The sequence below is a fragment of the Lonchura striata genome, chromosome 1 (genome assembly GCF_046129695.1).
Source record: "Lonchura striata isolate bLonStr1 chromosome 1, bLonStr1.mat, whole genome shotgun sequence".
Taxonomy (NCBI): domain Eukaryota; kingdom Metazoa; phylum Chordata; class Aves; order Passeriformes; family Estrildidae; genus Lonchura; species Lonchura striata.
This window is the reverse complement of record NC_134603.1, coordinates 94533640-94546085: the sequence shown is the minus strand read 5'-3', so window position 1 is coordinate 94546085 and position 12446 is coordinate 94533640. Positions and strand designations below refer to the sequence as shown.

At 41.1% G+C, this 12446-nt stretch overlaps 1 protein-coding gene across 4 annotated transcripts in view; it reads right to left on the bottom strand.

Annotated features, from left to right (window-relative positions):
- Window positions 1–803: 803 nt before the first annotated feature.
- Window positions 804–12446, bottom strand: part of LOC110472824 (endogenous retrovirus group K member 8 Gag polyprotein-like) — a 37196-nt gene continuing 25553 nt past the window's right edge. For all 4 annotated transcript variants that reach the window (XM_077785918.1, XM_077785919.1, XM_077785915.1 and 1 more), the window contains 2 exons: window positions 5959–6049; window positions 804–4933 (listed from right to left, as the gene is read on the bottom strand). In XM_077785918.1, the coding sequence (XP_077642044.1) occupies window positions 3416–4402 (987 nt within the window). In that variant the 5' untranslated portion in view covers window positions 4403–4933; window positions 5959–6049 and the 3' untranslated portion in view covers window positions 804–3415. The remainder of the gene's footprint in view (window positions 4934–5958; window positions 6050–12446) is intronic.

The following is a 12446-nucleotide window of genomic DNA, read 5'->3' as shown; positions in this document are numbered from 1 at the left end:
CTTTAACCTGTCTTCCACAGTTTGCCTAAAACTCAGATCCCCCATTTGCCTAAAGCTTACTAATTATTAACTGCTAAAGAAGGCAGGTTTTAAAAGATGTTGATCTGATCTATACTAATGGGACGTTTTGCTGGAGTAACCATTACAGCCAAAGCATCCAGCAAAGCATCCCTTGTGTTGATGTAATTTGGGAGCAGCAGAACCACTGCATTTGGCAACCCTTCTGAAAGTCACCTTGTAACTGTGTAATAGTTTCATTGGGGTAATTGCATTTGGATTTGGAGATTTTCCTGGCCTGGCTCCACTAGCCAGAGATGACACCTTTTTGTATCCCTGGCTCATAGTGCTGTGTCAACAGAAGTCTGTAACATAGATCACTTCCTAGAGAGGGAATTGTGATTCTCTAGGAGAGGTCCAGACACTCCAGTGCAGATCGTTCTCCCCCCTTACACCAGTACAGAAACAGTGCAAGCCAATTAATGTCTTTGGATACGATCCAAATTTACACCTGTGTGAAAGCAGAAAACAGCTCTAAATCTAATGCTGCTGCAGTGCTTGGTACTTGTTGATACAGAGTTATGAACTACTTTCCACTAAGGTTGAGTGGTTTGCAGATAGATATAGGTTACATCTTCATTGAAAATGTAGTGGGGTTTTTTTGCTTAAATTATCACAGTGTTTAGGATTTTTGCCTCATGTTAATGAGGACAAATTGTTTTGCAGTTGTCATATGATTTGCAAAAAACTGAATTAAAGACTTGTCGCTGCCTACATGCTAGAGAAAGAAGAGACGTGGACAACCATTCAATATGAAAGGGAACTAAGCGTCTACTTTATTGGTAAAGATTCAGTCTATTTATACAGTTTCTCCCCCGTGCCCCAGCAGCAAAGCTTCTTTCTCATAGGTCTCTTGCCTTGCGGTTACAACATAAGCGAGTGATGATTGGTACATTCCTTAAGGTTAAATATATCACCAGAGTTCCTTTACTTATCTGACAAAATACATCTCCAGATGTCCACTGTCTTTGGTCTTGACTGCCTAGGGTGCCTTTTTCATTGCCTTGTTTTGTACTTCTTTTAGATTCCAAGGACTCAGTGACCTCTACGTCCTGTTCCTTGTGACATCCTGTTGTTTATGGAATTCTTTTGTATATAGTCTGAAGGGTGATTGCCCCTGCTAGGCCCCCAACATCTCCCCCTCTTTTTTCAAAAACAGCATTAGCCATTTTCTGTATCTGACCTGACAAACACTGAATGATACATGGTCCCATAAACAGTACTATTATAATTATTAACAAGACTACAAAGCAAGTTTTTATGATCTCAACCCATGTGGAAATACCCCAAGACATAAGCCAATCGTCAAAAGGATTGTGTCCTATGGTTATCTTTTTTGTGTGTTCTTGCAACCATTGTAGCTGTTTGTGAATAGAATTACTATGATCAGACAAATTAAAACAGCACATTCCACTGAAATCCTCACAACCTGTTCCCTGAGCGAGACAAAGAAAATCAATAGCTGCTCGGTTTTGTAATACCGCTCTTCTGAGGCTATCCATATCTTGAGTGATTTGACTGATTACCAGGGTGGTCACATTGCCCTGTTTGGCGGTCCAGCAAGCTAACTTTTGAATTTCGGTCAATGCCTCAGCAGTTCCAATTTGGGGTATGAGCGCTCCAAAGAAACGAGCCATCATGCTCCATAACTCCACTTCATCTTTACAATCTGGACCTAATATTTCAATGCTTCTTTTAGATCACAGCGTGGTTTTAACGGACCGCAAGAAGTTGATGTCAGGGGTAAGTAATGTGAGAGATCCTAAATAGCAAGGTCCTCCATGCATTCTGGGGTACAAGATCTTTCTTCGGAGATATCCGCAGAACCTTCCAACAATTGTCTTATAGGTGCCAAATCTGTGTTTGAAATTCCTACCCATGTTCTTACGCTTTGTAAATCACCGAGTAATTTCTGAACATTATTAATGGTTCTGATGGTTGTGTGGAGTTGGACTTTCTGAGGGCGAAATCTAGCAAGAGAGACTTCAAATCCCAGATATGTCCAAGGATCTGTTCTTTGAACTTTCTCCAGGGCTACCAAAAAGCCCTATGCCTTCAAGTCACTCATGAGATCTTTCTCCTTTTCAGGGGACAACACAGATGGAGAGGCAATAAGAATATTATCCATGTAATGCAGTGTAAGATAGTTTGGATTATTTTGCCACCATTGGCTTAGTGCCTGGTTCACAAACCACCAACAAATGGTAGGACTGTTGCGCATTCCTTAAGGAAGAACTACCCATTCATATCGTTGCATTGGAGCCATGTTATTGGTTGTAGGCAAACTAAATGCAAACTGTTTAGTATCTTCTGGGTGTAGTGGAATGCTGAAAAAACAGTCTTTAATATCAATGATTAATAAATGCCAATTCTTTGGAATTCCTCCTGGGGAGTGCAATCCTGGTTGCAATGCTCCTAAAGGGATTATTTGTTCGTTCACTGCCCGTAGATCATGCAAAAATCACCATTTTCCCAATTTCTTCTGGATAACAGAAACAGGAGTGTTCCATGGACTGTGTGATTCTTTCAAATGTCCTAACCTTACTTGTTCTTCCACTAATACATGTAGATGCTCTAATTTTTCCTTAGATAGTGGCCACTGAGCTACCCACACAGGTTCATCAGTCTTCCATCCAAGTCTAATGGTGGGATGAGCATCTGTCTGCTCAGCAGCCGCAATCAAAAATTTTGTGAAACAAGGGACATCCGCCACTGGCTGAGGACATCTCTGCCTAATATCCAAAGAGGAGTGTCCATAATGTATGGTCGCACCATGGCCTTGTTGCCTTCTTGATCTATAATCTTCACAAAATGCAAACTTTGTGCGGTGGAAGTATATCCAGATACCCCCAGAACCTTGTCTCGTAATGTTTCAGAAGACCAATCTGGAGGCCATTTAGATGAGGGAATTATCGTAATGTCCGACCCTGTATCCATCATCATTTGAGCGTGAATCACTGTTGATGACTAAGAGGAATGGTCTGGTGTTAGAGTGATCATGACGTGTCGAAGAGGCTTTGTGTCCTTCAGAACCTCGGAGAAGGCAACTAAGGGTCCAGTGCTTCCAAATCCATTGCTCCCTCTATCCTTAGGTTCGCTAAAATGAGATGTCTGACCATAAAAAGGGATCAATTGGGCAATTTTGCTTCCTTGGGGGATGATAAATGGAGGATTCAATACGTGGACCATTATTTTAATAGGCCCAGTATAATCACTGTCAATAAGACCAGGTTGTATAAAAATGCCTGTTTTCATGGCGGATGATCTTCCTATCAATAATGCCGATAATCCATGACCCAAAGGACCACTTGATGTTGTTATTAAGGTAACTCCTGGTCCTTCCACACAGTATTAGCACTTACCAAATCAACTCCTGTGCTTCCTCTTGTGGCTGCTTGAAGTTCATCAAGGCAGCCACCGTTGGTGGGGAGATTCTTGTTGTCACCACTCTCCCCATGCGGCTCCTCTCGTTTCCCTGAATGCCTGGGTTGGTTAATGGGGTACCATTCTTTTTAAAGCGGGAGTGACACTCATTTGCTTGATGTCCGAATTTATCGCACCGATGGCAATAACCAACAAATGGACCAGACGGTATTGGTGTCTGAGCTTTACCTCCTTTTACTGGACAATTCTTTCGGATGTGTCCTTGTTGTCCACAGTTAAAACAGGTACTCCCTCTATCACCACTTCCTTGCTTCTGGGCTTTTGTCAGAGCAGCTGCCAGGGCTGTAGCATGAATCTTGGCTTTCTCCTTTTCCTCTTCTATAGGGGCTTGAGAACATTGCTCCACAATTTGCATTAACATAGCCCCTGTTGACAAGGTGGCAATAAGACGTTTGCAATTTGCATTTGCATTTTGTACTGTAATTTCCTTCACCAATGTGTCTTTCATATTGAAAGGACTGTCTGGCGCTATTTCTACCCCTTCCTTAATACAATCAACAAATGCAAGAAAAGGTTCGCCACCAGCTTGTCGTATTTGTAAGTATGGTTGCTTAGGTCGTCCTACTTGCAGCAGTAGTGCAAAGGCTTCCAGCGCAGCAGCTTGGCTCTGACCTAATAAACACGCACCAAGTGCGGCTTGTCGCTGTGGGTCTAGGTACTGGCCACGCCCCATAAGTTGAGCTAAAGTAGCAAATCGCAACGGGTCACCCTGAGACAACTCCATGTTTCTCAACTGTTTCTCTTCCAAACGTTCTTGCCACTTATTCAAAAATAACATATAACTTGTAGGTCCTAATAGGAGTTCAAAAATAGTTCTAATATCAGCTGGAACCAATTCCTGGTGTTTTATGATAGCTTCCACCTGCCTTCTCACCAGACGATTATCAATACCATAGTCCATCACAGATTTTTGTATCTTCGCCACCAAAGTCCATTGATTGAATCGCCGCTTCTACTTCTGCTTCAGCCCCCATCCGTTCCACTAATAATCAAACTTGGCGATAGGTGGAAGCTAGGGATTTTGCATTTTATTACCCAATTGGATAGCTTCCCAAAGTTCATTCCCTATGGTTTTCCACTTGTCATCATTAAAGACATGAGTGGACTCAGTTAGTAAGCCACGGCGCTTTGCCCAAAATAACAAGTCCGTAAGATGAGAGCGATCAAGCGATTCCCCCGCACTCTGCGCGAGGCTAAAAAGTGCCTCAATCATAGCCTTTTCAACCGCTGATGCAGTGTTTCCCATCCTGCCTCAGATAATATTTACTATTGTCCAGCTTCCTCAGCTGCCAACTCACCGGTCTAAACTGTGGCCACTCGCGTCACTCTCGGACGCCCGGTCACAACCGCCGTGGGAATTTCTTCTTCTATTCCTCATCAATGCACGCCGGCAGGGATCACATCAGGGTCACCAATAGTCACTGCCTACATGCTAGAGAAAGAAGAGACATGGACAACCATTCAATATGAAAGGGGACTAAGCGTCTACTTTATTGGTAAAGATTCAGTCTATTTATACAGTTTCTCCCCCGTGCCCCAGCAGCAAAGCTTCTTTCTCATAGGTCTCTTGCCTTGCGGTTACAACATAAGCGAATGATGATTGGTGCATTCCTTAAGGTTAAATATATCACCAGTATTCTTTTACTTATCTGACAAAATACATCTCCAGATGTCCACTGTCTTTGGTCTTGACTGCCTAGGGTGCCTTTTTCATTGCTTTGTTTTGTACTTCTTTTAGATTCCAAGGACTCAGTGACCTCTACGTCCTGTTCCTTGTGACATCCTGTTCTTTATGGAATTTTTTTGTATATAGTCTGAAGGGTGATTGCCCCTGCTAGGCCCCCAACAAAGACTACAAGGGAAATTAACATCAACATTAGTTTTCACTGTCATGATTTATACCAGCTGCAGACCTGACCTCAAAAACCAATGCTGTTTAAGTCAAACTGTACAACACAATGCCATTTCTCACACTCCATACCCCTTACTAGCAGCACTGTATTTCTCTTACTCTCTTGGGAGACTCATCAGTGACAGAGTTTGTGGTAGATATTAGTTTCTTCTGATTCTGTGGGCTTCCTACTACCTTTGCCTCATACACACGGTGCTAGCAGGAAAACTGGGCCCTTATATTCGTTGGCAGCAGTGACAAAACCACTAAGCCATATGACCCTCACACTTTCCACACTTGCGTAGTAGTCCCCAATTTTTCAGTTGTCACTGCAGGGAGAGGTGTTTAAATTCTTCTTTCCTTTCTTGGCTAGCAGCCAGCATAATACACAATTTCAGGCAGGGCTGATGCAGAAACAATGCTCTGCTTAAGAGCATGAAAGCATTTCATTAAAGGAAAATAAAAAATAGAAGGAAATGCCTTGCTAATGGCTCAATCCCTTTTGCTTTTTAGCAAATGCCATCAATAGCTCAATCCAGGAGTCAGAAAGCAAAGCCAAAGCAAACCTGTGAGATTTGCCTTCTGATAGGCACACACACTTCATTCCACTACCCAGTAGTATGCAGAGCACAGCACCAGAACTAATGGCACCATGACCTGAAAAGACAAAAGAAAGATTCAGAGGATGAAAGAGAGGGTGTAAGGATAGGGGGGTGAGAATGGGTGTAGAGGGTGTAGAGATACAATTCCCACAACCTGAGCAATTTGCTTTAGCATATGACTGCATTGCCATTGACTTACCTGTGCCTGAGTCACAGCAGAGCTCATTTGTTTTTATCCTTGTTCTGATTTAGTTAGAGCCCCACATAAAAGACAATGGGATTTATGGAAATCTCCTATGGAGATCTACCCATTCAGGTATGTAGAGTCACTCAGGAGGGCCAAGCAAATTGTAAGGCTGGGAAAAAGCCTTTAGAATTAGATTTCCTGGAAGGCTCAGGTTTTAATTCCTCTGCCTGAAGATTACTTGGCTCACTCACCACTTGCACACTGGAAAAATTATTGTTTCTACTATGCGGCTTTAAGTCACCAGCTAGGTCTTCAACCAGCACTTTTTACTCAAAACACACTTGACATCTCAAATTCATCTCCCAGACACAAAACAAGTGGGTATTTCTCTCAAAAATCTTACATGCTGTTAACAGCATCACCAAGCAAGACTAGAATTTGCGGTGAGAATTAGAAAATTAAGGTAGGAGAGAATCAGAGCTCTGGAACAATATGGCAGGAAAATTACAAACTCTTAAAATTTTATTTGATAAATTTATCAGCATTCATGTAATTATTGGGAGAAAAGGGATAAGACAAAATCACCCAAGAGATCCTCTGCACTCCCTTACTTCAGAATTGATAGTGGTGATTTTAGCTGCATATTTAAGTTTTAAGATTTAGTTGCATATATAATTGAAACATATTAATGATGTCCACTTCTTTATAAGAGGTATGTTTTCCTATTACATTTTGCTCTAGCATGAGACAGGCAAGGACACTGGCTTCACTCCTAAACGACTTTTAAGGGATAGAGGAAAGGAATATTTCTTCTATGTAGGACTCCTGCCAGCAGTTCTGAAAGCTGGAGCTGTTGTCTTCATGCCTAGGAATACACATATGCAACACCCCTTCATTTCACTGTAAGGACCATATGGTCTGTCTAGCATGAGCTTGAACCACTGCCATTTCATTCTAGCCTGGCTGTTCTGTAACAACAGAAGAATCTCATTTTCAATCCATCCATTTTGTCAGTAGTGTTGTCTTAAACCTATACCAACTCGTCACCCAGCTAGAGGCACAGCTGCAGCCAGTGAAGTTTAACTTTGCCCTGCAGCAGCACAGCAAAAAAATAACCTGCCAGCACTAATCACTGAGTGCTTTAGGTTAAAATGTTTCTTAAAAAAGGATACTAGTGCACCCTATGTAATTAATGTTTAGCCATAAGGTGAAATGGTTAACTTGACTCTTCTGATCACTCTCAGAGACTGAGGATTAAGCATTTTACTGTGTCTGCATGAAACTCTCTGTGAGCAAGAGGTTTTCAACAATCAGTGAGATGATGGTCTCATGTGTCAGATAGAGGCAACCAAAGAAAACTGGTACACGTATTTACCCAAGAAAATCATAAGAGGATGACCACATTAGATAAAACTGAGACAGGCTGGAACTTAATTATATTTGTTTATTATTGCAATAACTAAATTACTCCTTAAGAGGAAATTTATAAAAGAGCAAAATCTGGTCAAACACATGCTCTTCCTCTTACAGTTTTAAATCTTTTGTGATGCTAGCTTGCCAGGCAATTTAACATATCAGAGCAGCCTTGATGCTATCCCTGTGCAGGGCAAGGAGTTGACTCAATCAGGATCACTAATCAAATGAGAAAAAACCACAGCACAACACTGTAGAAAGAAACAGCTGGCAATAATAAATTTAAATTGTTCATCATAGAGAGAAAAATGGAAACATGTAGTGATAGACCAACATCTTCCTGAATGCACACAGTGCTTGGCTTTGAGCAGGGCATTTGAGGATCTCAGGAACAGCACGGTTCAACAAATGCTTGCTAATGAATGCAAGAGTTGTAAAAGGAAAACTAAATATAAATATAAAAATGCAACTTCAAATTAGCTGGTTCTACAGCTTGTACTGAAGTAGCATCTTCCCAGCCATAGTGGGAAAAAAACAAACAAACAAACAAACAAACAAAAAAAACCCCCAACAAATTAGTTAATGCTGCCATCCTTACTTTATCATGCATTTTTATCATGCAAAGCAATTAGGAAATTTGATATTGCTCTCTTTCTGCAGGATCTGTGTCAGCTAGAAAGCATACTACAGCTAGAATCTGACAATTAATTTAGAAATTGTTTTTGACCACATAGATTGCAATTACAGGGTGAGGAGCCAGAATATGATGGCTAGAGAAAATGCCCTATCATAGGGGACCAAAGAATTCAATGTGCTTCACTTATCAAAAAACAAAATAATGAATGATCCAATTACAGCACACACGCCCTCATTGTAAAAAAATAGCTAGTCTCAGAGGGTTGTTTAACTTAGCAGAAAAATGCAGTGTAAGAATCAATAGCAAAAAGAGCAAAAAATAACTCAAATTTACAAATAAAATAAGTAACACTTTAACTGTGACCCATTGCTAAGACCGATTATGAACTGAAGTAGTAAACTTCCTTTTTTTAAGTTTAAATATGGAGTATTTTCACAAGAAACAAGGCACCTCTTGTCTAGCAGGAATTCTGTGAAAGGGACTACAGAGAACAGGCCAGGTGGGAGAGTAGACACAGGCACCTTTCTGTGCTTTTTGTGGTCAAACACACTATGAAATCAGTCATTTCTCAATATTCTTACCACATCACCACACCCCTTACTCTAAATTTATTGCCAAGTTTCCTATGAAAATAAAACTTGGCTTTGTGCTCTATATAAACATTGGTATCTCCAGTACCTCTTTGTACTTCTGGAAGCCAGTGGCAAAGTTTAATGAAATTCAACAAAAAGGTAGGGGGTTGCTAAATATGAAATTCTTAAATAATTTGTGAAAAGAGACAAAAGAGAGAGGATCACAGAATCACACAGAGAATCAATCAGGTTGGAAAAGGCCTCTGAGATCATGGAGTCCAACCTATGAGTGAACACTACCATGTCAAATAGACTATGGCACAAAGTGAACATCAAGTCTTTCCTTAAATACCTCCAGGGGTGATGGCTCCACCACCTTCCTGTACATGGGAAAGGCAGTCCATTTCAATGTCTATTCACCCTTTCTGTGAAGAAATTCTTCCTAATGTCCAACCTAAACATCCCCTGGCACGGCTTAAGTCTATTATAAGGTCACCTCAGAGTCTCCTTTTCACCAGGCTAAACAACCCCAGCTCTCAGATGCTTCTCAGCAGACTTGTGATTCAGCCCCTTCACCAGCTTTGTTATCCTTCTCTGGGCCTGCTCCAGCACCTCAATGTCTTTCTTGTAGTGAGGATTTCTAAACTGGATGTAGTACTCAAAGTGTGGCCTCAGCAGTGCCAGATGGAAAGCCACATGGGATTATTGTGGCCAAAGTGTAGGAGCTGGGACTTGCCCTTGTTGAACCTTATACTGTTGGTCTCACTCCATTGATCCGGCCTGTCTAGGTCCTTCTGCAGAGCCTTCCTGCCCTCCAGAAGATCAACACTCCTGCCCAACTTGGTGTTGTCTGTGAATTTAGTACAGGTAGACTCAGTTCCCTCACCCAGATCACCAACAAAGATATCAAACAGCCCATCCAATCCTTAACATAGAAGATGTCCTCTCAACCCATGGATCTCTTATTCCCCACAAGGGAATGGAACACAGAATTAGACATCAGAGAATCCACATGGGAGGACACGCATCATGCCTATACACACTTTGGGAACAAGGCTTCAGTAGCTTTGCTGTTCATGAAATTGCTTAAGTGAGACCATTACAAAAGCAATTTTGTGCTGTGGCTACAGATAGCATACAGGCTGTGTTTATCTCAGAAGTTATCTGGGAGATGTTGCTGTTATGACCTCTTTTGGACTTAAGATCTATACCATTGTGTTACTTTTTCTTCAAATCTGCTATTAGTTGGGCTCCTTCACCAATATTAGTCTGAAGAGCTCTCTAAAACATAATAGAGAAAAACATATTGGACAATACAGCTTTTACTTATGGAAATCCGACATTGAGCACAAGACTGCGGGGACTGGTCTTTTTGAAATACCATTACAATTTTCAGATGATTGAAGAAAGGAATTGTAATAACCAATTTGACTACTGACAGCGCTTAATTTTTCTGAAAATACGACTGAAAAGGATCCCATGCCAGATCCTCTTGCAAGGTTGGGTTTGCAGAGAGCAGAGATGTTAGATCACTTGTTAGAACACTTCCTGCTGTGGCTACACCTAGGAAGCAAACAGCTTGCTACCCCACCACCCCAATCAGAATGGGATTGATTACTTCCAGGAGCAAATACTGCCTTTGTTGCCTCTAGAAAGTATCCAGGTACCTAATTTTAGATGGAATGCATTACTTCTTAGGCCACTAAAGTTTGCAAAGCTCAATCACACATCTGGCTCCAGGAAATCTTGAAATTAGCATGAGGCCAGTTTGGAAAGAATCGGCTGCAGCCAGTATGACCCCTTGCAGCAGGGTGTAGAGTAAAGCTATTGTTTTCAGAAATGGTACCAGCATTTAACCATATCTGTCATCTACAGGAAGGAAAGTACAATACAAGGAAGGCCATGTTAAGTCCATCCTTAGCAAGCATGTTGGTTTTTTTTGGTTTTTTTGGTTTTTTTTTTGCCTGAAGAGATTTCCTCAAACCTTTAACAGGACATGTTTCCCTCAGTTTAATCAGAGACAGTTTCTGTCAAAAGATCTGTTTCTGCCTGTTCCACCAGCAGTGACTAAGGCCAGTTTAATTGCATGCTAGGAAAGGTGTGCTGTATTGCTCACTTTCTGTTAAGGGAACAGAAATTAAAGCTGCCATGTGAAAATGGAACCGAGGCACCTCCATTCAGCAGCTGGCAAGTGAAGAAAGGACATTCCATCACCAAGACATCATTTCTGAAATTCAGACAACAATCAAACGCCTTGAGCCAGTTGCACTGACTATCGCGGAGGAAGTAAAGCTTTCTTAGTATTAGGTTAAAACATTATATTAGGTTGTTGCTTCCTTGTATTTGCGCAGGAAGAAAGAACCAGGACAATGAAACAGTAATGCAGCTATTTACTAGTGCATGGCCTTTTCTAACACTGGGCACACCCACGCCTATAAACTAGGAGCCAGAGAGAGACATTGTTTCACCGCATGTGCGTCAAGAGCAAAAATCTGGAAACAACTCCCTGAGCAATCTCATTCTGAACAAGAGCTGTTAGTACACGTAAACTCAGTGGCAGGGCCACTGGAGAGACAGAGATGACAGGGAGCCATGCTTTCTTGCCAACCTGTACTGGCAAGAACATTAAAATTCTGGCCAAAGTATTCTTCATGACACAAAAGAGGAGTGCTACAGATCCCTATCCTTGGGGATAGGAGTTACTGATAAGCACAAGAGCACACTCTGTTCTTCAGCAAGACTTGAATCGACACCTATAAAGGAGAAAATTCTTCTGCTCCTGCTAACAGCTATTATTCAGTACAATTCAGACCAGAATAAATTAACACCAATTAGATGCAATCAGCACTTTCAGCAACAGCTTATGGGCATACCTTTGCATATGCCTGGTTAGGAATATAAAGAGAGCTTCCTTCTCACAGGGCTATGGTTGCTTGTCACTGCTGTATGACCATATTACTCAGAGGGTGTGGAATTATCAAGGCAATGACCCAAAAGAATGCTGAATATACATTTACAGCATTGGACTTTCACCTACCCTACCTCTGTTGGTTCATTTTTACACGCCATCCCTTAGCACAGGTTTTCTGTGTCTAAGAGTCCACAGGGAGCTGCTTATTTTGAAAATACAGTGTAAAAGAGGAAACATAATCCACATATATTTTCAATATATTTTCTGCCAACACTGCTGCTATGTTTGTAGCCAATTTATTTCTGTTGGACTTTAAGATTTCCCATTATGTGTAGAATTACCTTGGAACAGGAATGCGAAGTTTAAAACACTGATTTAGGTGCAATGCAATCCAAAAGTGTACATCATGTATACCACAAAATCCTGTATATTTATGACTCAGAAAATAATAATAATGTACTTATACAATGCAGTGTCTTGCAGAATTCAGATTTAGCTACATATAATAGCATTAACTACTGGTTCTTCAATAAAAATCAAATTTGAGCAGTTCTATCTAGTTCTCCTTCTTACCTTCTAAGTTTTTGTAGCTATCCTGAATTTGTTTTCAATAAGAATCTCCTAGGGAAAGAAGGGAAGGAAGTTATCTTTCTTCTCTATTTCTAGTACTGTCCTAAAGAGGGCAGGTATATTTGAAAAGACTCAGGCACAAGACATAACTGTTTTTCCTTG